Raw genomic sequence first — 27754 nt, forward strand, 5'->3', positions numbered from 1 at the left:
GGATTGCATTGGATCAGTCGAAGGTTGAGGCAGTGCAGAAATGGGGTATTCCGAGGAATGCTTCGGAGATTCGCAGTTTCTTGGGTTTGGCAGGATATTATAGGAAGTTCATCAAGGGTTTTTCCTCTATTGCAGTACCCTTGACTTCCTTAACCAAGAAGAACTCAAAGTTTATTTGGAGTTCATACAGTCAGAAGAGCTTCGATCAGCTGAAGGAAGCACTCACTAATGCACCGGTTTTAGCGATGATAGTACCACACGAGGAGTTAGTGGTGTACACTGACGCGTATAAGCTAGGTTTAGGCGCAGTACCTATGCATTGTGGTAAGGTTATTGCTTATGCGTCGAGGCAGTTGAAGATTCATGAGCAGAACTACCCGACACATGACTTGGAGTTAGCAGCAGTGATCTTCGCTTTGAAAATCTGGAGGCACTATCTGTATGGCGAGAAGTGAAAGATTTTCACTGATCACAAGAGCCTCAAGTACTTTTTCACTCAGAAAGAGTTGAACATGAGGCAACGGAGATGGTTGGAGTTGGTTAAGGATTACGACTGTGATATTAGCTAGCATCCGAGTAAAGCTAATGTAGTGGCCGATGCTTTGAGTCGGAAGTCGTCAGTGGTATCGTGTTTGTCAGTGCAGTTACCACTGCAGAGTGAGATTCAGAGGTTTGATTTGGAGTTTTACTCGAGTGGTCATGCACCGAGCTTGTCAGTGTTGACGGTGCAGCCGATTTTACGGGATTAGATCAGAGAGAGACAGTCTACTGATGAGGAGTTGCATCATTGGAGACAGAGAGATGAGGCCAAGGGTGGTCTTCTATATACAGTTGTGGATGGCATTGTTCAATACCGTGGTAGGATGTGGGTACCGAACGTCGATCAGTTGAGAGCTGATATTCTAGCAGAGGCTCACACATCTCCGTACTCCATTCTCCCCGGAAGTACGAAGATGTACCGAGATTTGCAGCTATTGTATTGGTGGCCCGGGATGAAGAGAGACATCGGGAGAGTTGTGTCAGAGTGCTTGACTTGTCAGCAGGTCAAGGCTGAGCATCAGCGTCCAGCAGGACTTCTTAGACCTCTTCCTATTCCGGAATGGAAATGGGAGAACATTACGATAGACTTTGTAGTTGGTTTACCGAGGAGTGCCAGAGGTTGCACAGCTATTTGGGTGATCGTGGATAGACTCACCAAGTCAGCTCATTTCTTGCCGGTGAGGACTACTTACTCGTTGACACAGTATGCAGAGCTTTACATCAAGGAGATTGTTAGACTGCATGGCATACCAGTGTCGATAGTATCAGACAGAGATCCGAGATTTACGTCTGCGTTTTGGAAGAGTTTGCACACTGCATTGGGGACTAGACTTTTGTTCAGTACAGCGTTCCATCCCCAGAAAGATGGTCAGTCTGAGAGAGTGATCCAAGTTCTCGAGGATCTACTGAGAGCTTGTGTCATCGACTTTCAGGGCTCGTGGGAGACTAGACTGCCATTAGTGGAGTTTACCTATAACAATAGTTTTCAGTCGTCTATAGGTTTGGCTCCTTATGCAGCATTGTACGGGAGGAGATGCAGATCTCCTGTGCATTGGGATAAGGTTGGTGAGAGGATTTTACTTGGTCCTGAGATCGTGCAGCAGACAGCTGACATTGTGACTCAGATTCGGGATTGAATGAGGACTGCTTAGAGTCGTCAGAAGAGTTAAGCAGATACTCGACGACGAGATTTGGAGTTCGCAGTAGGTGATCACGTGTTTTTGAGAGTGTCACCTATGAAGGGAGTGGTACGTTTTGGCCGGAGAGGTAAGCTTAACCCTAGATATATAGGGTCATTCGAGATCTTGGAGAGAGTTGGCACGTTGGCCTACCGTTTAGCTCTACCGCCAGGGCTTGCAGCAGTGCACAACGTTTTCCATGTATCCATGCTTCGGAGATATGTCTCTAACCCGTCGCATGTGTTGGATTTCGAGCCCTTGCAGATGCCACCTGATCTAGTTTATGAGGAGAGGCCAGCGCGGATCTTGGCTAGGGCGGAGCGGAGACTTAGGACGCGAGTCATACCGATGGTCAGAGTCCAGTGGCTGAATCACTTGGAGGAGGAAGCTACTTGGAAGACCGAGGCAGACATGAGGACTCGCTACCCGGAGTTGTTCGGGTAAGTACTTTAATTTCGAGGACGAAATCCAATTTAAAAGGGGGAGAATTGTAACATCCGGTATTTTAATACGTAAATTCGCATGCATAATTAGGAAATTTATTTATTTAAAATTTTAGATTTATGGGTTAAATTATGATGTGAATTATTTGTGCATGTTTTAAGATTTATTTTCAAGCATTTAACCAATAATTTGAGATTTTTATGATTTTTAGTATTTAAATTATTTTATCGCGTAGACGGGACCGTGGACGGACGAGATGACAACTTTCTATCCAATTTATTTCATGAGCATTTTTAGAGCCCAAAAATATTATTTTGAGTTTTATTTCCTCAAAATTATCAGTATTTAATTTTATATATTTTTAGGAGTCCGTTTTTATTCAAAATAAGCCAAAATATTGACTTTTTATTATCTTTAAAATTCCTTAATTTTATATTTCGGGATTTATGTTTTTATATTAGATTATTTTGTATTTTTAAGAGTTTAAAATTTTATATTTTATGTATATTACCTATCTAATTAAATTATATTATCTATCTAACTAATTTTAATTATTTATTTTAAAAACCTAGATTAATCTAACCTACCCAACCCCACACCCCACTACCATCACTCAGCTGCCACCCCACCATCTTCATCATCTTCTTCATCGGCCATCACCCCCTAGGACTCCATAGCCACTTTTTTGAAGCTCCAAGTCAAGTTGTCGTCGCCCCGTCGTTTCGGAATCGTTCTACTTCAACCTACGGTGCAAGGCATGTTTCCTTTCGAATTTTTTCGCCATATCAGTGTTTATGCGTGTGTGTGTGTGATCATCAGATTTATTCAAGAAATGTTTTCAGAAAAATCGAGTTGGCTTTGATTATGTGCTTTATTCATGTTTTGTGGAAGCATGCTCACGTTTTTTTAGCCATGGGTGCATCTAGCTGCTGGCCAAAGGTCCCTAGGCTGTGTGAGGGTGGTTTAGACTCGAGTGGCTTGAGTGGTTCGAGCCAAACGAGCCCAGGTAAGGGCTGGTGCAAGAATTGGTCCTTGTGCGCACAGTTTAGGGTTCACGGAAAGGGCTCGGGTTGGTTAGGGACTGGGCTGCATGGCTCGGGTTTAGGGACCAGGTTAGGACCGCCCAGACGTGAGCTACGTTTGGGCGGAGGAGCTCTGGCCAGGGGCGGCCGGAGCAGGGCGGCAGCAGCCCTAGAAGGGCTGCTGCTCGCGGCCGAGAAAAAACAAGGGAGGGGCGACGGGTTGTAGGGTTTTGTGGTGGTCCGGGTCGGGTTGTTGTGTCCGGGTCGGGTCTGGAAAGTCATGGGTTATGTTAGTTGGGTCTGGGTTCGGGTTAAGTTAGTCGGACTCGGGTATTTTATTTTTAAGTTAATTATTAAGTTAATGTGTTTTAATTGGGCTAATTAGATTAATTAAATTAATGGGCTACATTTAAGTTTATTAATGGGCTTGAATAATTATTTTAATTTAGCCTAATAATCTTTATGGGCTTGGGACCCCATGGAAGTTATTGGGCCAGTCTTTGGGCTTTTAGGCCCATTGGGCCAGATTAAGTTGTTATTGGGCCAAGTATGTGCTAATGGGCTTTAATTGATTTATTGGGCTTAGAAAGGTGTTAATGGGCTTAGGTATGTTAATGGGTCAGTTTCAGTGTTAATGGGCCATAATTTAAGAAATTGGGCTTGAGTATTAGGGCCAGCAGTTCAGTACAACCCATAAGAAATTGCATGTGTCCTGAATATATATTTAATTATTTTTATGCATGGAAGTTATTTCTAATATTTATATGTTAGTATGAAATTAAATTAAATATATATGAAGGACACACATTTTATTTAAGTACATGCATTCATGAAATAATTTTTATGCATGATTTAATGTTTAAGGTTGAGCAAAAGAAAATAATTTTATGTTGGAAGTTGAAGTAGTGTGACAATTTAAGGGGGATTCGTCCCCATATGTGAACTATTGAAGGGCAGTTTACTGCCAATTTAAGAGGTGATCCGTCACCGCCACGTACGTTGGTTTACCATGCTGATCAGTATTTAATGTATTTATGGTTACACTATGGAGACGACCTTTCGATGTTAGAAAATACTTTGCTCAACAATGTTTATGTATTATTATGATATTCAAGTTTAATTTAAGTTTATGTTATGTTCATGATATTTTTAAGCATGCTCATTCATGTATATGTTATGTATTAGTATTAAAGTGATTTAAATTATTTTAAACCCTTGTTATGTTAGCATGTTGGGCCTCTAGGCTCACTACACTGATATGGTGCAGGTGAGTACGTAGAGGAGGACGTAGTACCCACCGGCGGCAAGAACCTATGAGCGGATATGCAGTAACCCCGTGACCGTTGTCTGAGTCTGTAGTGACCCTTACCTGGATCACCTACTAAACAGAACTTAGACACGCAATTAACTTAATTAAACAGATATCAGAATAAAACTGCGGAAACCATAAATATTATACAATCCCAAGTAAAGGAATCTGTAATTTATCCAAATAATATAGAACCAAATCGAATAGCTGTATCAACCCAAACAACAGTAATAAAACCTAAGCGAAGCTCCAGCTGGCCAACCACTGACTAGCCCCTCCTGGATCCACCCTCCTCGTCCAATCGCAAACCTGCCCCATGGAATAGGGTGTCCAGAAAATACAGAGTACGAGACGTGTGCATAAAACGTTCAGTACGAGAGTATGAGTATACATGCATGCAAAGTGAACTCCCTATAGACTCGAGGTCAAGGATCAGATAACAGAGACAGACCGGGCCCTGGTATGTAGCACGCTGTGCCGTCGCTTCAGGAGGTGGCTCCCATACCGAGATAACCGTGGATACGCCGGACCCAAATCGATGGAAGTCCATCCACTAACAGGATAGGGTACAACCCTACTACAGACATTTCGAAAGAGATACAGCAAGATGCAAATGAATGCAGCATAATATCATGTCATATAAATAATGCAGTCACATAATACATGCATACTCAGTAAGGATATCTCGAACAGTACTTCCGTACCTCAAAATAGTGCAAGCTCTACCAACTCTAGGTCCACGCCTATAGTCTGCTCTACACTGCCAAATGATACTACTATCATTAAAGTGCTCTAAAAGCCTTAACTAAGCTATTGCATACTCCTAAATATTTATAGGAAGCAAAAGCTATACCTTCGTCCGTCGTTAGCCCTTTGATGTCGATGCCTCCAGAACTTGGGCACAACTCCGCTACGACTACCGAACGCCTTGCCGACCTCCAGGCCAAGCCTAAGAAGACTAGAATAGAAAGGAAAACTTGGAATTGGAAAATGAAAGTGAAACCTCGGCCTTCTATTTATAGACAACGATCGGAACTTCCGATCCCCAATCGAAACGTCCGAACCTCGATCGGAACGTCCGATCCTGCCATCGGAGCTTCCGAAGATCCTGATCTGCCACGTGTCAAAATATCACTTGTTGATTCCGGATAGGGGTGATCGGAGCTTCCGATCCTGATCGGAGCTTCCGATCCAACCACACGTCATGCCTGACGTAATATCATCGGTGACTCCGATCGCTCATCGGAGCTTCCGATCCTGTTCGGAGCTTCCGATCGTGCCTTCGGAGCTTCCGATCCGTCCGATACCCAATTTAATTAATTAGCATTAATCCTTTAATTACTCAATTAGGGTACGAGCTACTACATTCTCCCCCACTTAAGATATTTCGTCCTCGAAATCAGATCTTAAATACCGAATGAAAATACAGAAATCATAAACATTCTTCAAATCAAACGTTTACAGAGTTTGCAACTGAATACAACTTAAATAATGAAATCAAAACAACTCAGGATGGTCTTAACGCATCCTGTCCTCAAGCTCCCAAGTAGCTTCCTCAGTGCCTCGGCGCTGCCACTGAACAAAAACCTTATGCTTATAATCTAGGATACGAAGAGGTTTCTCAACATAAGTCAAATCCTTGTCTACCTGAACCTTCGACCGCTGCAGAATATGAGATTCATCCGCCACATACCTTCGCAACAGAGATACATGGAACACTTCGTGAATACTGGATAGATGCGGTGACAAAGCTAGTCGATAAGCCAAATCGCCAATGCTCTCCAAGATCTCAAACGGACCGATAAACCTGGGAGACAACTTGCCCTTAAGGCCAAATCTGAGAATCTTGCGGAAAGGTGACACTCTCAGAAACACTTTCTCCCCGACGTCGAACTGCAAAGGCCTACGCTTGATATTAGCATAGCTGGCCTAACGATCCTGTGCAGTCTTAATCCGTTTCTTGATTTGCTCAAAAATGTCTAACGCCTGCTGGATAAACTCCGGTCCCTCAGCCTGTCTCTCCCCCACTTCTTCCCAGAAGAGTGGAGTACGACAACGTCGCCCGTACAACGCCTCAAAAGGTGCCATCCCAATACTAGTATGATAGCTATTGTTGTAAGCGAACTCGATCAACGGCAAATGATCCTGCCAGGCTGAACCAAAATCCATGACGCACGCTCTAAGAATATCCTCTAAAGTACGGATAGTGCGCTCTGACTGACCATCAGTCTCCGGATGATAGGCAATACTCAAACTGAGAGTAGTACCCATCGCACGCTGAACACTCCCCCAGAATCTAGAAGTAAACCTGGGGTCCCGATCGCTGACAATGCTCACAGGCACTCCATGAAGTCGGACGATCTCCTGAATGTACATCCGTGCCATGCGATCCACAGAGTACTCTCGGCTATAGGCAATGAAATGCGCTGACTTGGTGAGTCGGTCTACCACAACCCAGATAGCATCACAGTTCCTCGGGGATACCGGCAAATGGGTCACAAAGTCCATTGTGATAAACTCCCATTTCCATTCAGGAATAGGCAGACTGTGAAGCAATCCTCTAGGTCGTCGGTGCTCTGCCTTGACCTATTGACACACCAAACATCTCGAAACAAACTGATAAACACTGCGTTTCATTCCCTTCCACCAGAAACGAGTACGTAGATCCTTGTACATCTTGTTGCTCCCAGGATGAATACTCAACTTAGTGCGATGTGCCTGAGACAAAATCTCCTCTCGCAACTCTTCATCCTTCGGAATCACAAGCCTACCAGACAAACACAGAAAGCCATCTGTCTGATAATGAAATCCAGACGAGCTACCCTCGTTAGCTAGACGAGCTAAACACTGGGTCTTCGAATCAGACATCTGAGCATCTCGGATCCGCGAATACAAGGCTGGCTCAGATAATATCGCAAACATCTGGATACTCTGCATACCTTTCTTATGCTTGAAGGTATAACCTGAAGTACAACAGTCACTGATCGCACTAGACATCGAACAAATCTGAAGTGCGGATAGTCGCACCTTGCGACTCAAGGCATCAGCGGTGAGATTAGCAGCTCCCGGATGGTACTTAATTTCGCAATCATAGTCCTTAAGCAAGTCCATCCAACGTCTCTGCCTCATGTTAAACTCCGCCTGAGTGAACAAATAATTGAGACTCTTATGGTCGGTGAAGATCTCAAATTTCTCGCCATACAGATAATGACGCCAGAACTTCAAAGCGAACACAATGGCTGCTAACTCCAAATCATGGACTGGATAGTTGTCCTCGTGAAGCTTCAGCTGTCTAGAAGCGTATGCGATCACATGCCCATTCTGAGTCAGGACACAACCTAACCCCTAAAGAGAAGCATCCGTGTAAACTACATACCCTCCAGATCCTGACGGTAATGCCAACACCGGCGCAGAAGTCAACCGCCGTCGAAGCTCACAGAAACTCTCCTCGCACTCGGAGGACCACTCGAAATCCACACCCTTGCGGGTAAGCTGCGTCAAAGGTCGAGCTAGCTGAGAGAAGTTCAGAATGAAGCGACGATAATACCCTGCTAGACCCAGAAAACTACGGATCTGAGCAACTGTCGTCGGATGCGACCAATTAAGTACCGCTTCAATCTTGCTTGGATCAACAGAAATCCCCTCCCTGGATATGATATGGCGAAGAAAGACCACTCTATCCATCCAGAACTCTCACTTTCTCAGCTTGGCGTACAACTGCTCATCTCGAAGAATCTGTAGTACCAACCGCAAGTGAGAAACATGCTCTTCCGTATTACGTGAATACACCAAGATGTCGTCAATGAAGACCACGACAAACTTGTCCAAATACTCCCTGAAGACACGGTTCATCAAATCCATGAATATAGCCGGCGCATTAGTCAAACCAAATGGCATCACTAGGAACTCGTAATGTCCATAGCGAGTACGGAATGCAGTCTTGGCTACGTCCTAATCACGGACTCTCAACTGATGATACCCAGATCTCAAGTCAATCTTGGAGTAAACTGACGTGCCCTGCAGCTGGTCGAACAAATCATCAATACAAGGCAACTGATACTTTTTCTTCACAGTGACTCGATTTAGCTGCCGATAGTCAATGCACAGCCGCATCGACCCATCCTTCTTCTTCACGAAGAGAACAGGAGCTCCCCAAGGAGATACACTAGGACGAATGTACCCCTTGTCCAAAAGATCCTGTAGCTGATTCTTCAACTCACGCATCTCTGACGGAGCCAGACGATACGGTGCTCTAGAAATAGGCGAAGTACCCGGCATCAACTCTATGCCGAACTCGACTTCCCTAGCAGGAGGAAAACCCAGAATCTCATCAGGAAATACATTTGGAAATTCATCCACAACAGGAATGCTCTCTATCCCAATACTCTCAGCGGAGAAATCAACTGCATAGATAAGGTAGCCTTTCCCGCCAGACTCTAGAGCTCCACAGGCTCTCAAAGCTGATACCAAAGGCATCAGGGGTCGCGCTCCCTCACCATAGAAAAACCAACTCTCACTCCCCTCCGGATGAAAGCGTACTAATCTCTGATAGCAGTCCACTGAAGCTCGATAGGTAGTCAACATATCTATTCCCAGAATGCAATCAAAGTCGTCCATCACCAGGACCATGAGATTCGCTAACAGAATGTTTCCTTCGAACTCTAAAGGGCAACCCATCACTAGACGCTTAGCCAAAGCATATTGGCCCGTCGGAGTAGAAATAGACATCACTACGTCTAGTGAAATGCATGGTAACTTATGCCTCTTAAAAAAACGTGCAGAAATGAAGGAATGAGATGCACCAGTGTCAATAAGTACAAGAGCAGGTATACCAAAAAGCAGAAATGTACCTGCGATGAATTTCTCATTCTCCTCCACTGCCTGATCATGTCTCAGGGCAAACACCTGGCCAGAAGCTCGTGGCCTCAAACGAGAACTCCCAGCAGACTGTCCCTGCGACCTCTGCTGTACGGTGGCCTGAGAACCCGATCCTGAACCAGAACCAGAACCGCCTCCCCCAGACAGTGGACAATCCCTCCGGATATGACCAGTCTCTCCACAATGGAAACAAGCTCCAGGAGCTCTATGGCACTTGTCGGATGGATGGTTCTTCCCACAGTGATCACACTTGTCCTTCTTACCGTAATGGACAACACCTCCAGAACCAGAGGAAGAAGAAGATCCAGACTTCTTGAATGTTTGGGCACGGGGACCCAAAAACTAGTAGGCCTCGACTGAGGGAAAGACCTGTTCCGCCGAATGCTATCCTCCGCCTGGTGACAATGGCTCACCAAACCCTCGTAGGACATGTCGTCGCCAACCGCCACACGGTCATGGATCTCAGGGTTAAGGCCCTGAAGGAACAGATTATACTTCATCTCTGAGCTATCAGCAATCTCGGGGCAATAGGATAGCAGATTAAAGAACCTCTGCTGATACTCATCGATAGACATGGCTCCCTGTCGCAGACTCAGTAGCTCGCCTGCCTTCGACTGACGGAGTGCCGGAGGAAAATACCGCTTTTGGAAAGCTGTGCGGAACTCGGCCCAGGTGGCCACTCCTCTCGCCGGAACAAAAGGTGCAGAAGTAAACCTCCACCACCTGCGCGCACGCCCATCCAGAAGATATCCAAGGGTCTCCACCTTCTGCTCCTCGGTGCATTGGAAAGTCTGAAAAGTCGTCTCCATGCGGTCTAACCAGTTCTCCGCATCCTTCGGAGACTCACCTCCAACTAAGGGCTTAGGACCCATAGCTAAGAATCGACGCACAGTGAAACGCTCGTCGTCATGATGACGATGACGCCGTTCTCGATGAGGCTCCCGGTCGGCATCACCCCAACGCCCACCAACACTGCCATGAGAACTTCGGTCGTCACGATTTGCCATATACAAAAATACCTCATGATGAGACTAAATCCCAAGAATTCTTTTGCATGCTCTGATACCATAAATGTAGTGACCCTTACCTGGATCACCTACTAAACAGAACTTAGACATGCAATTTACTTAATTAAACAGATATCAGAATAAAACTGCGGAAACCATAAATATTATACAATCCCAAGTAAAGGAATATGTAATTTATCCAAATAATATACAACCAAATCGAATAGCTGTATCAACCCAAACAATAGTAATAAAACCTAAGCGAAGCTCCAGCTGGCCAACCACTGACTAGCCCCTCCTGGATCCACCCTCCTCGTCCAATCGCAAACTTGCCCCATGGAATAGGGTGTCCAGAAAATATAGAGTACGAGACGTGAGCATAAAACGCTCAGTACGAGAGTATGAGTATACATGCATGCAAAGTAAACTCCCTATAGACTCGAGGTCAAGGATCAGATAACAGAGACAGACCGGGCCCTGGTATGTAGCACGCTATGCCGTCGCTTCAGGAGGTGGCTCCCATACCGAGATAACCGTGGATACGCCGGACCCAAATCGATGGAAGTCCATCCACTAACAGGATAGGGTACAACCCTACTACAGACATCTCGAAAGAGATACAACAAGATGCAAATGAATGCAGCATAATATCATGGCATATAAATAATGCAGTCACATAATACATGCATACTCAGTCAGGATATCTCGAACAGTACTTCCGTACCTCAAAACAGTGCAAGCTCTACCAACTCTAGGTCCACGCCTATAGTCTGCTCTACACTGCCAAATGATACTACTATCATTAAAGTGCTCTAAAAGCCTTAACTAAGCTATTGCATACTACTAAATATTTATAGGAAGCAAAAGCTATACCTTCGTCCTTCGTTAGCCCTTTGATGTCGATGCCTCCAGAACTTGGGCACAACTCCGCTACGACTACCGAACGCCTTGCCGACCTCCGGGCCAAGCCTAAGAAGACTAGAATAGAAAGGAAAACTCGGAATTGGCAAATGAAAGTGAAGCCTCGGCCTTCTATTTATAGACAACGATCGGAACTTCCGATCCCCGATCGTAACATCCGAACCTCGATCGGAACGTTCGATCCTGCCATCGGAGCTTCCGAAGATTCTGATCTGCCACATGTCAAAATATCACTTGTTGATTCCGGATATGGATGATCGGAGCTTCCGATCCAACCACACGTCAAGCCTGACGTAATATCATCGGTGACTCCGATCGCTCATCGGAGCTTCCGATCCTGTTCGGAGCTTCCGATCGTGCCCTCAGAGCTTCCGATCCGTCCGATACCCAATTTAATTAATTAGCATTAATCCTTTAATTACTCAATTAGGGTACGGGCTACTACAAATTCTACGTCATGTTTTGAATATTTTTATCATGTCATACATTTTATTTATCTTCAGGGGTGGATATTATTACTCATTTTATTTAAATATTTTCAGTGCATGCAAATTTTATTTATTTTGCTTATGTCAGTATTTTATTAAATGTTTGACTCAGATATTTAATTTATTAAAGGTTGCATTTTTATTTAAGTTATTTATTTTTAAATCTATTTATTCTGTGCATATATGTATGGGCATGTATGTACATATTTTTACTTAGTAATTGTAAAAAAAATAAAAAATTTTCGCATATTTATTTATATTTAGAGAGTTAGGGTCGTTTCATCTAGGACAAGTTCCAGACCCAAGCCCTTATCCAAATTCTGCGTTTAACCCTTGTTTCAAAAATGATTTCCGGACAGCAGCCCCTTAGCTTCAAAAATCTGCACATACCTTATTTTCAATCTCAACCAAAACACATGGGTGTTTGTCTACAAACTCCAACCTCTATCCTAGCTAGCATCAAACAACATTTGAACTCACCCAAAAGCCTCTTAAAACTCCCATAATCCAGCTCAAACCTAGCTCAACCAAGAAACTAAAACCGAGCCCCAAAATCCATAATTTTTTAATGCACTTCAACCCCATCTCACAAACCATCTCTAAGTCATCCTAGTTGCTTCCATGTGAACTACATATCATCCATGGTAGCTCCTACATCACCATCCAAATCAACACACAAGCATACAATATTTTCAAACCAATCAAGCTGGAAAAATTTCTGAAAATTTCGAAATACAAGGCATACATGCTTCCAACATTCCAAGTTAAAATTTATTTAAAGCCTTATCAACCAATGATTATGCCATGATTTTTCAAGCAAGAATGCATCAAAATCTTGGAGTCAATATTCGAAATAGGGCACATACATATATACATTCGAGTTTTCATGACTTGAGATCAAACATCATCAGCTGAGAGTTTGATGGAAAGTAATATTGAAGACTGGACTTGGATCGAGGTATGACTTCTTTGGAGTATAGTCGTACCGTTTGAAGAGAAACTCGTCTACAGTATTGTAGATCTTTTGAACTGAATATATCAGAGATATTTAGATGGAATTAGAAATCCTCATCGATCTTTTTGTTTTCTTTTCGAAAAATAGTACTGATCTTACAGAGTATTGAAGAAAGGTCTTACAGAATTATGTGCCGAGACATTGCATGCTATGCTATTGAAGTCTGAATTTTGATTGTATCGAGATGTCCTTTCTTCAATCATATTAATTCTAGAGCTGGAATTTCTGTGATTGTTGCAAGACCGAAGTCGCTTGATTTAAGGCCAGTCCTACATTTGTACCTGAGAATCGAATATTTTGAATTCTATATCAGATTTTCAAGAAATTCTTATCGTCGTGGAGCCGATTTCTCATCTAACTCTAGAGAATGCACTTGTACCTGAATCGAATCTTATGAGATCAGTTTATTGGACATGAAGAAGAGATCGATCCAAGCTCCAGTATTTCTTGTTTTCCTCTGTACTGATGATCTTCAGTGCATTGAATTTTCTTATCTAGATTCTGGAGGTATTCTTATTCAGAAGAAATCTGTGATAGCTCAGTCATGGTAGCAGATGGAGCAGTTCGAGGATCAACATCCTTTTCGTGATATTGAATTGACAGTGATCTTATTTCTGTTAGATCGGACATCTTTATCTCCAGTGAAATTTTTGAAGTCTTTTTGTTGAACTGAGAAGTCAGTGTATGAGTTTCGCAAACGAACTGATTTTGAGATTGAGGTACATATTGGATATGATGAAGATTCTGATGGTGAATTCCAGTATGATCCAAAGTGACACGATGCAATGATTGAGGTTTGAGCAGAATTATCTATTATTATTTTTATCTATTGTCGTTATTCTCTTTGAGCCGATGAGTCTGTTCTTATTTTATCTACTATCCTTGACTTCGTCGACCGATGAGTGTTGCACTTCTGATTTGGAGTCTGGAACAGATATGAAGTTTATCAGAATTCTTTTATCCGAACTGAACCAGAATTGATTTAGAAGATGGAAATAGCGCAGAAAACATATTCGAATTGGAGAATTTAGTGAAGAAGAGTCAGAACTGGGCATAGATTGAATTTCAGAACAGTGACTATATATCAGTTGTGAGTATTTGTGTGTTGTGCAGGAGATTTTGATAGAGACCGAGTATCTTGAGATTGGCACTTTGCGGTTCTTCAGTATTCTTTCAGACGACCGAAAGATATTCAGAGGATTGAGAAACCGACCTTTGTAGGGATAGATAAGAATGATGTCCGAAGTATGATTTCGTAATTGCTAAGTCTGTCCATAGTTGATAGCTGATTGAGAGAAGGAACCGGCTATCTGTGGTACAGTTCATTGTCAGAATGAAAAGAAAATTTCTTTTTGACGAATACCTTTCTAAAGCTATCGATCAGTCTGGAAGCCAGCTGAACTTTATTAGACCGATTGCAGAAATCTGCTTTTGTATTCCGTACGGAATGAAGTCCTGACTCGACCCGATGTTGAGAAGTTGGTCAGAAAGAATTTCAGATTGTTTTGCTCTGTCGTGGTTTTATCCGTGCAGAATAGAATTGGGAGCATTCGGCATGTGGTCACGAAGGTACAGAACTGTCTGATTTGGAGATGCTATATGATTATAATCGAAGTATAACTATAGTCTGCTTCTGTGTCCGTACAGAATAGATTTCAGACACGACAATATGAATGAGATTGTTGTCAGGAGAATTTTCAGATAGTTGACTTGTCAAAGTCTGTCCTTTCCGAATAAGATTTTGAGTTAAGTCTCCTCTTGAACTCAGTCTTTGAGAGACTTTTGTTATCGGATATAAATGAGTTCAGTTTATTATTCTCAGAACGACGGACAGCCAAGAATTAGCGATATAAACGTTAAGAGGATATGAGGAGCTTTAGTGCTTGATTTTTGCACTAGATGAATGGATTTTCCTTCTTGGCGAGGTTTCTGTACAACGGTTATCAGAAGAGTATTTTGATATCATCTGTTGTAAATTAGTTGTACGAGAAGAAATGAGAATCCCAATTGAAATGGGGTGATTTTCTGAGTTCCCTGACTTGGGATCAGTTTTGATTCGAGGTTCGATAGACGGATGGAGAATTCCTATCTAGGATAAAGACAACTTGAGAGGAAGGATGAACGAAGTATTCGAATTCCGACACAGATCTCAGTGCTGATGTTTAGTGAGGCCGAGTAATTCAGAAGATTACTCCTTTTAGAGGTTGTGGCAGTTTTGATAAGAGAGAGAACTGTCTCGATGAACTCTCGAGTTCTTTTGAGATTCTAGAGGAGATAGGCGACCTCGCCTACCGACTTTTACTCCTTCGGTTCTCTTTGTTTTCCACTACCTTGATCTTCCGTATTCATCAGGTATTCTCGACGTGATTATTGTCTTTTGTTTCCAAGTTCACTGATTTTCTTAGATGTCGAGACAAAAATTGATGAGTCGCCAGTTTTGTTTGAGACGACCGATTCAGAGTTGACCGAACTTAGTAACAGCTCCTTAGCGGAACCGATTCAGATGAGTTTGTGTAGTTGAGCCGATACGGATTTGAAGAAATGGTGCAAGAAGCAGAGTTTGATCAAAACGGAGATTTCAGATATATTTTGAGAGAAGAATCATTCTAGCAGTCTTCGAACTGTATCTTGTTTTCTGAGATGAAACTGCTTTGCTTTCGAGGACGAAATCGATTTTTAGAGGGGGAGAATTGTAAGGTCCTGAAATTAATTATTTCGAGATTAGCAGAATTGATTATTATTTAATTTGGAATTGTTGGAGATTATTTGAGCCGGGATTGAATTGATTTAATTTGGAGATTCAGGGACCGAATTGCAATTAAACCGGTTGACTAGTCAAGGGAGATTATTATATTATTTGTTATATATAATATCTACCTCTCACCATCACTCTCCACTCCTCTCTCTTTCTCCTTCCCCTCTCCCTCACGCCTAAAGCTGAGAAACCATGGCCAACGATTCTCCAAGCTTTTCTTCCGTCCGATTCGCACGATCCGTCCGTTAGAATTTTGAATTGAAGACATATTCATGATCACCACAACGAGGGCTTCATTCTGACGTAAGTTTTTCTACGATCCACGAACATTGATTTTTGTTGGGTTATCAGAATTTGATCATCTTCGAGTATGATGTTCTTGAGCTAGCATAGATCGTGTATTGGAAGTCGGTTCAGAAAAAGGACAAAGTTTGGATTTTATATGATTTTTGGGGCTTAATTTCGAAAATGGGTTTTAATATTGTGGTTAGATTTGGTTGTTTTTGATGGATTGGAATATGATGTGAGATGGTTTGAGTTGTTTGTTGATGTTGGTAAATTATGGTTTGACCGTTTATAGTCGTTATGCCATCGAAATCGAGTTTTGGATTATCGGTCGTTTGTTTCGGTTTGATTTCCGGATTGTTGAGTTTTTGAATTGATATCGAATCCGTATGTTCAACATTTTCAGATTTAGTTGACGATTCGGGTTTGGAACGAACTTGGGAGTTTGAACCGATTTGAGAATTGAAGACGGTATATTGATTGAGTTTCTTTGCTTTGATTTGTTTTGATTCGATTGATTATTGATTGAGTTTGTTGTTATTTTCAGACTTGAATTCTCGACGAACTTGAAAAGGTAAAAAGACGACGATTGAATGAACGGGACGATTAACTCGAATTTGAATTAATTCGAGTGCCCGAAAGAAATCACATACTCGTATGCTTTTCAAATTATTTGATTTCAAATGGAATGAGTTTAGTTTCATTTGCATACATCTTGAGCCGAAGATTCGATTCGTTTTGAATTTAGACGATTTAGGGAGCTATATTGAAGTGGCCTTGGATTTTGAGTTTTTCCAATTGCTACAATGCTTCTTATAGTTGCTCTGAAGTCTAGGGGTCTGAGTTGAGCGACATCCACCCCGAATGGGTGTGTCGGTGAGTTGTTCGTGAAAACTTGACCCTGGGATCCCAACCGAGTACTGATTGATATTCGATTATCCGATTAGATAATCCCGAGTTTTGAAGTCATGCATTGCATTTTAATGCATTTCGAGTTGATAGCTGATATGCCTTTTTGAATTAATTGGCTCGTTTTTTATATAGCATGAATTGTTATATTATTTGAAATTTCTTTATTTGTCTCTTTTACTGGGAATTATATTCTCACCGGATTATCCGGCTGTCGTTTTGTTTGTATGTGTACTTGACGGCAGGTGGGGCAGGATCGAGTCACAATCTGCATGACTAGATCGAGTTGGGAGTGATAGAAGTGAGACACAGTGCGTCGTAGGGTTATGTCCTTGAACTTGTATTATTTTGATTAGTCAAACGAACCCCATTGTCGAACTTGTTATTGTATTTTTTTGGGCAGAACTTAGAATATTGTATGTTCTAAATGTTGATATATATATGTGTTCTTGAGTTTAGAATTGATCGGAAATGCTCTTGGTTGTTTTCTTCAGTGTTTCCGGGTTTCTGTCCGTTTGGCCTGCGCGCGGGCGAGGCTGGACCTCGCGCGTGCGTGGCTAGCTTGGAGGGGCTCTGGAAGTCTTGCCCGCGAGCGCACGAGCATTCCCCTCGCGCGGGCGCGAGCACTTCCGTGAGCCTCTGGACCTTTTGCCTGCGCACGCGAGGAGAAAGCTCGCGCGGGCGCGAGGAAATCCTTTTGTTTAAAAAAAATTGTTATTCGATTTTACGCGGCTCTTCGTGTTCGATTTTGTATAATTATTTGAGAATAGAAGATTAGAAACGGGGTCTCACAGCAAGCGAAAAAAAATCGAGAAACAAGGCTGGAAACTCAAACCAGCAGCTAGGAAAATCTTCCAAAGGCGAGCTCCGGTCGGCAAGGGTGGTGGCAATCGACGGCGGCGATCGAAAATGCTAGAATATGAGGAAGCCGATGTTGAGAGGGATGAGAAATGAGAGAGGCGTGAGATGGGAGTGAAATTTTAGGGGTTAAGGTTATGTATTAAGTTTGAGTGTGTAGGTGTGTGTATGCACAGATATAAGCATATAAAATGTGAGTGTGTGTGTGAAATGGGAAAAGTGCTACTCACCTTTAAAAGCGCTATTCAAACTAGAAACTTTGGGCCTATTTATTTAATTGCATTAATTAAAATGCACAAGCTTAAAAATTCAAGAATTTAAACACTTTAAATATTTTGATGTCACGGCGTCGAGTAAATATATAAATACCAAGAAGAGCGATTAAAATAATTTTAAATAAACTAGACAAACGTTTAAAAGCAAATTAAATAAATACACAAGCGGTAATAAAAATCTTTAAAATGATTTGGACAATTAAAAAGGATTTAAAAAAAATAAAAAAAAATAAGCTAGACATTTAAAATAACTAACCGCTGAACTTAAATTATTTAAAATAAATAAGTTGGACATTTGAAAATATTTAAACAAATAACTAAACAGTTAAAATCATTTAAAATGATAAACTAAACAATTAAAATCATTTAAAAGAATAAACTAAACAATTAAAATTAAAATCATTTATATATGCAAGCTTAAACCTTTAAAATATTTAAAACAATTAAATCGCATAATAAAAGCATTTAGACAAATAAACTTAAATAATTAAAAACATTAATTAAATAGTCAGTAAAAAAAATCATTTGAATAAATAATAAAATATTTTAATAGCACATAATTAAAATAAAGATTTTAAATCAATTAAACCTAAAAATAATAATCCTAATATTTATTTAATGCATGCGATTTAATAGATTGGATTTTAGGTGCTACACTTGTAATCCTGAACGTTTTTTTTCTACTCTTTAATAATATTACAAGTTTATTGTTAAAAAAATAGCTAATGTAATTGGGATTGTTACATCAATTGAAACCATTTTTTTCTTCCATCTATGATCTCACCATGAGTTCATACTCGAGCATTACTTTTACCATACATCTAATAGTCATGATCGACCCAAAACACATGTTGAATTAACCTAACTTTACACAATAACTAATTTAAATGACTAATATTTGTCACGATTTCGATAATAATCAACAAATGGATGGAATTGTCCCTCGTGTGTATAAAACAATCCTTAATCTAGGAATAAATTATTTTGAAAAAAATATATTTTTGGTACTGTTATTTGTACTTTTCTCACTTATATGGTCATGTTAATGATTAATTTGTATTTTAAGTCATGTAACTCTAGTATGTTTCTTTTTTTCTTTTTTTTTTTCAATTTTTGATCATATTACGGTAAATTTTCATTTTTGGTACTTTAACTTGTATGTTAATTTCATTTTTGATATTTTTTCAATTGGAGCCTATCGTGTTGGTTGGTAATAAAAGGACCAAAAATGAAAGCCAATACAAGTTAAAGGATCGATAATAAATACAACATACAAGTTACATGACTAAAATGAAAAAAATAAAATAATGCAAGTTACAAGACTGAAAATAAAAATTCAATTGGAGAAATAATTTTTTTTCCATTAACTTGTCCATGTTTTTGTTTTGGTCTATTAACTTTTCAAAATTTGATTTTGGTACATTAACTTTTAATTTTCAGTGATTTTGGTCCAACTGCGCATACATGTCAGCTAGACATTGGCACACATCACCTGAAAAATTCTGACGTGTGCCAATGTCTAGATGACACGTGTGCAGTCAGACCTACATCACTGAAAATTAAAAGTTAGTGTACCAAAACAAAATTTTGAAAAATTAAGGGACCAAAACCAAAATATGGATAGGTTAATGGATAAAAAAAAGTTTCTCATTTTAACATGACCAAAAGTTTTTTAAAAAAAAAGTATAAATAACAAGAGCAAAAATTATATTTCGCTCATCTTAATATAAAATCCTTGCTTCGCCTCGGTTCGAAATCGTATTATGCATATGCTCATTTGAGAGTCGAGCCAAGTCTTGAAATATTATGATGGAAACATAAAACATCGGTTTAATTTTTTCGCTTCAAAAAAATCATTCTATTTATGATGGAATGTGTCAAGCAATTACTAATTCCATTTAAGGAAAGGTCATCATTCCATTTCTCACCGGGATGTTGTTGGGAACATGCAAATTCCATCAAATTTTGGGAAAATCCCACCAAATTAATAATCAAACATAACTTAAAATCGATTATTTCACCGTTTAAATTTTTTTAAAAAAGAATTTGAATGTTGCTAGCTTATTGGACATTTAATTATTCAAATAATTTTTTTTCAAAAAATTCAAAATATATGACCCCATATATAGACGATGTTTGGATAAAATATTGTGTTATAATTATAGAAAACACAAAATGCAAAGCATGTGTAAGGTGGTAAGTGGATAAAGATATAATCACTACGAATTATAGGAACTCACAGAAACAAAAAAACTAACACTAAATATATATATATATATATATATAGCTAGGGATATATTCATGAAACACTAACACTAAATATATATATATATAGCTAGGAATTCAATTTTTTGTTTCCAAAAGCTTGTAATAATAGACGATATATCGAAGAATTTAGATTAATACAGAAGAGGAATGGGAGAGGAAACTGGATAAAACTTTGGAGAGTGAATCTAAGCATATCCAAGTCTTAGCTCCAAATCCAAATCCTCCTTGGAATGACTAGTACTCATCAAACCAATCTGCAAGTCCAACCTTACGAATTCCGCGTTCTTGACAACTAGCCATCCGTTTTGGTGCACAAATGGATCAAACTTCTCGACTCCAAACGTTTCTTCCGCGTTGGGCCGAAGATCCCGGACTGGGATGGCAGCAGAAACAGCTGGAGCAACCAAGTGGGACTGGAAATGAGGTGATAAATACGGCGTTGAGGACGACATAAACCCAAAGCCACAAATAGGGTTTGGGTTAATGCTAGGGTTCGGTTCAAGATTATGGTTTTGCAAGCAAAACTGGCAACCATTTTGGCCATAATTGCATATCATTGGTGGAGACTGCCTCATCCTTGCTCTATCTCTTCTGTGAACATTCATGTGGCCTCCTAGAGCTTGAGCTGATCTGAATTCCTTTTTGCAAAAGCTACAAGAATAAAATCTTGGAGTCTATGAAACTAGCTTGGCCGTAGCACCTAAATCTTGAGCTTGATATTCTCCTAGGCAGTCATTGCAAAAGCTCCATGGATTCTTGAATTTGTGGCCGTTTATTTCTCGCGTTTTGCTACTCGTCGAGATGCTTCGGTGCTTCATTCTGCTGCAGAAACAGGATTTCTCCATGGGTTTTGTTTTTCTTTTTATGAAATATCAAGTGCTTAGGGACATGGGGGGGAGTGTAGTTTCGAAGAAGAGTTTGACTAGCTAGCTAGGAATTGAACATGTTGATGGTGATGTAGAGATGGGACATGGGACAATATGTATTTTTGTGTGAGAGCATAGTGAGAAAAAAGATCGACTGAGATTTTCTAATATTGTTGTATTAAATAGACGAGAAAAAGGCAAAGTTTATTGAGTATATATGTTAACTAATACCGCATTTGGGAAAACTGCATTTTTGGTCAGCTATATATATGTCTGTCTATTTGCCTAGATATGTTATCAAATTTCAATCTTAATTACATGTCTTTCCATTTTTGAAAATTATTTAGCTTATCAGAAATATTAATGTGACAATGCATACAGACGTCAGCAGCTACATGGGCGTTACATTTATCATATCAGCGTCATGTCGGAAAAATAAATAAAATTAATAAAAACGAAGACAACAGATTAAGACTAAAATTAACAACATAGATTACCAAACTCAGAATTGGAGACAAACGTATAGGATAATTTTCCCTATAGGTCTCACATCAAACACTATATTTAAGTCCCTTGACGTACACAATATTATCTAGCACCCGATAGAAATTAATTAAAGATGTAGACCAAAATTTAGTTCAATATATATATATTATGCAACAGATTAAGTACATCTTGAAGTAACAAATCCCAAAATATTTAACAAACCTAAGATTGAAATTGAAGATTATAAAGCTAAAAGATTGAATTAATTTAACTAGTGTTGTTTCCCTATGTTCGGGCCACTTACTAAATGGAGAACCAAGCTATGCAATATGGGGAAAGCGATATAGTAGATGTTCCTTATTCCCGAATGTATCGCTCCCAAAAAGGAATCTATTGATTCTCTCCCAATTGGTTGGACCATAGGTGCGATGATTTACTTCACGGGCGAGGTCTCAGCTGGTTCAAGTCCAGGATGGCCCAGCTGCGCCAGGGAAAAGGATAAGAAAAAAATAAGAATAGAAGAAGCATCTGACTACAGCTTCATGCATGCTCCACTTGGCTCGGGGGGATATAGCTCAGTTGGTAGAGCTCCGCTCTTGCAATCGGGTCGTTGCGATTACGGGTTGGATGTCTAATTATCCAGGCAGTAATGATAGTATCTTGTACATGAACCGGTGGCTGAAAACCGGTTTTCCCGAAAAAGTCGAAACGATATGACTTATGATACCGGATAATCCCTCATTTTAAATATGATTTAAAATTGATATCAAGATTAACAAAAGGAAATTTAAATATTGTTTAAATGTTCCTACCTTCCATCAACGATCAATGTATGAGATGCTACCCGCGGGCATGGTCCGGCTCATATTATTGGGGGGGTCCGTTCGTCGAAAAGCTGTACATTGGATCAACACACGTTGTAAGTTGGGTGGAACTCCCATCGGATTGGCTCATATTATTGGGGATCCACATGGCGACCGTCCATCACAACTTAATATTGATGGGTCATCTTGACATGTCACAATAAACGGCGTCACATTATTGGGCCCTTATTGGACATGAGGTAAAATACATGGGGTTTGCTTTGGAAGCAATTTGGCTCTACCTTTTGAAAATTATGGTTGGCTGATATTATTCGGGACTATGATTTGTCAATTGGACTCCATGATCCCACTAAGGAAACCAGTTTCTCGTTTTCACTAGAGGGTGGTGAAATCGTTAAAATAATGGGAGTGTAATTCATAAAATTAATCTCGTCTTATTTTATGTCTTAGTAAATTAATTAAGCAATCACTGATAATTATCTGCTTTCATCTCAGTATTTCATTATGATGAATTCGAGTAATCCACATGTTTCTATTCTCACTATACGGATTGGTTTCGTAAGTTAAGATTGTCCTGAGTTCGGAGAGAATTTTGTACGTGCTAGAAAAGGCTCCTCCGAAAACAGCCCCAGCTGATGTAACTTCGGAAAGGTTGGCCGAACTAGAGAAATGGTGGACCATGATCTCAAGGCCAAATGTTACATGCAAAGCTGGACAAGTCTAAAGAAGTTTGCCATCACTGCAAGAAACCCGGTTACTGGAAGCGCAACAGCAAAGAATATATCGAGCAGTTACGAACTGCAAAGGATATATTTTATATTGATTTAAATGTATCACTTACTACTACTTCTTGGGTATAGGATACCAGATGTGGATCTCACATTTGCAAAGAGTTGTAGATGATGACAAGAAGTCGTAAGCTTAGGATGGGTGAGACCCAGTTGAGGCTCGGAATTCTAGAGTTGAAGCCAAAGCTGTGGAAGATGTTTATTTAGTTTTGCAGAATGGTTTTAAGTTATTTTTTAAAGATGTTTTATTTGTGCCAGATTTGGTTAAAAACATTATTTCTGTTTTTATGCTTGATAGAGATGGTTTTTCTTGCAATTTTGTGAATGAGATTTGCAATATTTACAAAAATGAATGTTTGATTGGATGTAGACAACTTGAAAACGATCTATATAACTTAAAATTAAAATACGTACCAATTAATTATGTTGATAAACCGGCAACAAAAATAAAAGAAAAAATGATAGTCAAAACCCGGCAAACCTTTGGCATGCTAGTCTTGGGATTAAACAACAATAAGGCATACAATAACCAAAGGTTAAAAGCAATAAGATTTTTTTTTTTTTGAAACAGTGCCTCGCTCGATCCGCATGATCTTGCGGATCGAGCGAGCAACTTTGCCAAAGTTACTGCCCGAAAAACTCAGCCCTCGCTCGATCCGCAATATCTTGCAGATCGAGCGAGCCACCAAAAATTTTAAACAGAGGACAGAACAGCTTGCCCTCGCTCGATCCGCAAGATCTTGCGGATCGAGCGGTGACAGAAACAGAGCAAAAGCAGCAGAAATCATGCTAGAACTTGAGACCAAAACCAACAACATTTTATCATGCATTACAATCACAAGTTCTCCAACTAATACATGAAATTCTAGGGTTACACAACCGCTCAAAAGTATTGGATTTGTAACGACAAACTTTCAACACAGCTCGCATAAACAATACAATAACATAACGAAGTTCGATATCTAAACATGTTCAAATACAACTAGGTATACATGCTAACACGACTTCTAAACCGAGTCTCACTACTAGCTCTCCCTCTTGTTGCTAACCATGTCTTCGCTGACTTGGTCCTGCCCCACCTGTTGCCAAGTACACATACAAAACAAAGCAACAGCCGGATAAACCGGTGAGAATGACATTCCCAGTAAAAACAACATAACAAGTAATGAATATACAACATGCTATCAAACAACATATTCAAGTCGAAGCTAATGATATGCATGTCTTTAAAACCAGGATATCAATTCTGATAAACAAGGGAGTACTGCTCTGCTTTGGGATCTCGAGAATGAGATCACGTAACGACTCACCGACTCTCCCAATCGAGGTGGTGCCACGTATCCCACTCCTCTAAACTTTGAGCAACCATAATGAGTATGCTAGCACTAGGCAAAATACTACAACCTAGGCCACTCAATCATAGTTTCCAAACGTCTAAACAAAAAGGGCGGTTCTGCCCGCTGAAATCAAAGTAGGCTCAAGATGAATGCATAACAGAAACATAAACATAAGCTACATAACAAAACTCAATCAATCAACCAAATACAAGTTCCACATGCTAAAACAAGTATCGATGCAATATGTGATTTAAAAAGGGAAACTCGAGAACCAACAGTCCCGAGTATGCTATCCCGCTACGATGACTGCTTTTACTTTTCAATGCAGTAGCTCCAACTCTGGCTAAGCTACAACAAAAGATTGTATCAAAAGCTATACAATCTAAACAACAACAACGGTTCACAAACTCCAAACGAATTTGTACGGAGACAAAAAGAGATCGACAACAACGTTCAACTCAAGCAAAAGTCCAACAACCCAAAAACGGTTCAAATCTCTAAAACTCAAACCGGCGGCATAACGGCTATAACTGAACAAACCGACAACGCAGACAGCAGTTGAATAGCGATAACAACTCATATCAAAGCCAATACACCCATATCAAGGCAATTCCAACAAATCTCAAAACCACATTTTTGAAAATGGCTTCCAAAAATCATAACAATTCCGAACGTCGCTATATTTCAAAACCGACAGATAATAAACGATCAGAACACTGTAGAGAACAACATACTCGAATCTAGAATGATTCTAACAACATCCAAAAACTAGAATGCATCGGATCGAAGGAGAACTTACGATATAACGAAGTTCTCGTTGCCGTGATCGATAATCTGTCTTCAGAAATAATTTATAACGGACGGATCGACCGAAAACCGAAATTGGAAAAGCTTGAAAGGCGTTTCCCCAAGCTTCAATGGTGCTTCACGGTTTGGGGAGGAAGATGACGATTTCCCAATCAATTTCTAAGTGTAGATAATATATAAAAATCAATATTTGCATTTTAGTCCCTAAAATTTCCAAAATTTGCAAAAATGACCCTGATAAAAAACAAACCGGCTCGAGAACTCTGTAATCTCTGATTAACTCAAATAAACTCATTTAAGATAAAAACGGGGCGTTACAATTCTCCCCAACTAAGAAGAGATTTCGTCCTCGAAATCAACGAGAACCACAACTCATAAGATAGAATAAAGAACTAAAGACAGTAAGAAGAACTCACGTCATCCGAATAACTCTAGAAAACGCTGTCTCATGTCAAACTCTGTCTCCCAAGTCGCTTCCTCGACTTCGTGATGGCTCCACTGAACTTTCACTAACGGAATCAACTTGGTTCTGAGTTGTTTCTCCTTCCGATCAAGGATCTGAATCGGTCGCTCAAAGTAGCTCAGAGTCTTGTCTAACTCGGCTTCGTCAGGCTAAAGGATATGAGAAGGATCTGGGTGATACTTTCGCATCATAGAGACATGAAAAACGTCGTGAATACCAGATAAAGACGGAGGAAGTGCAAGTCTGTAGGCATGATCGCCTATATTCTCGAAAATTTCGTACGGACCGATGAATCTTGGAGATAACTTCCCTCTCTTACCGAATCTGACAGTGCCTCTGAACGGAGAAATCTTAAGAAAAACATGGTCTCCCTGCTCGAAACTCAGAGGTCTACGTCTGACATTCGCATACTTTGCCTGTCTATCTTGAGCTGACTTCATTCTGGTCTGAATGATCTTAACCTGCTCTGCCATATCTCGAAGCATTTCCGGCCCCAAATCTGGTGACTCGGACAAATCATCCCAAAACAGCGGAGATCGGCACTTCTTGCCGTACAAATCCTCAAAAGGCGCCATGCCGATACTCGCTTGGAAGCTGTTGTTGTAAGAAAACTCGACAAGAGGCAAAGAATCCTGCCAACTAGTGCCAAAGTCTAGCACCACTGCTCGCAGCATATCCTCTAACGTCTGGATAGTCCGCTCTGACTGTCCATCTGTCTGAGGATGATAAGCTGTACTCAGATGCAATCGAGTACCAAGTGCCTCTTGAAGACTATGCCAGAAGTGCGAAGTGAATCTAGGATCTCTGTCTGAAACGATCGACTTCGGCACACCATGCAATCTCACAACATTGTTAATATACAACTCAGACATCTGATCATAACGATACGTCATCCTGTACGGAATAAAACAAGCAGACTTCGTCAATCGGTCGATCACTACCCAAATAGCATCGCATCCTCGAACAGATCGTGGTAGCTTCATGACAAAATCAATAGAAATGTGATCCCATTTCCATTCAGGAACAGTTAGGCTGTGCAAAAGACCTCCTGGTCGCTTCCGCTCTGCTTTTACTTGCTGGCAGTTCAAACACCGAGATACAAACTTTGCTACGTCGCTCTTCATTCTCTACCACCAGAACTGACTCTTAAGATCGTTGTACATCTTAAGACCTCCAGGATGAATACTGAACCAAATGCAATGAGCCTCTCGGAGAATACGCTGTCTCAACTCCGCAATATCTGTCACAACAAGATGGTTATTCACAAACAAGACTTCATCTCTAACCTGGAATTCATACTGATGCCCAGATCTGACTTTCTCTACTGAAACCTGAATGCTCGGCTCAGACTTCTGTGCTTCTCTGATTGCAACAAACAACTCCGGTTCGGCTTGAATAGCAAACACTCTGATAGTCTCCCTATCTGTTTCAAACTCTAAACCAGAAGTGCAACAATCATCGATCAACTGAGAAACACCAATAGTAGAAAGAGATAAAGAACAAAGCTTTCGGCTCAAGGCATCTGCAACTGCATTCGACTTCCCGGGATAATACTTTATTTCGCAGTCAAAATCTTTCAACAGATCTAACCATCTTCTCTGTCTCATATTCAGCTCTGCCTGCGAAAATAAGTACTTGAGGCTCTTATGGTCAGAAAAGATCTCAAAAGACTCACCATAAAGATAGTGACGCCAGATCTTCAGTGCAAAGACGATCGCAGCTAGTTCAAGATCGTGAACCGGATAACGGGTCTCGTGCGGTTTCAGCTGTCTCAATGCATACGCTATCACATGCATATGCTGCATAAGAACAAAACCCAAGCCTCCGTTAGAAGCATCACAATAGACAGTGAAACCTCCAGTACCCTTCGGAATAGAAAGAATCGGAGCACTGGTCAGTCTCCTCTTTAGATCAACAAAGCTAGCCTCACAATCTGAAGTCCAAAAAAAAGGCGCATTCTTCTGAGTCAGCTGGGTAATTGGCTTAGCAATAGACGAGAAACCCTCGATGAAACGACGATAATAACCAGCT

General features: G+C 40.5%; 1 protein-coding gene across 1 annotated transcript; it reads right to left on the reverse strand.

Moving 5' to 3' along the window:
* Window positions 1–20337: 20337 nt before the first annotated feature.
* Window positions 20338–21348, reverse strand: LOC140894547 (transcriptional regulator SUPERMAN-like). Its single transcript, XM_073303086.1, has 2 exons — window positions 21337–21348; window positions 20338–20826 (listed from the first exon to the last, which is right to left on the reverse strand). Exons 1-2 carry the CDS (start codon window positions 21346–21348, stop codon window positions 20338–20340), a joined length of 501 nt encoding a protein of 166 aa, XP_073159187.1.
* Window positions 21349–27754: the final 6406 nt, after the last annotated feature.

This window comes from Henckelia pumila, chromosome 1 (assembly GCF_033568475.1).
Source record: "Henckelia pumila isolate YLH828 chromosome 1, ASM3356847v2, whole genome shotgun sequence".
Taxonomy (NCBI): Eukaryota; Viridiplantae; Streptophyta; class Magnoliopsida; order Lamiales; family Gesneriaceae; genus Henckelia; species Henckelia pumila.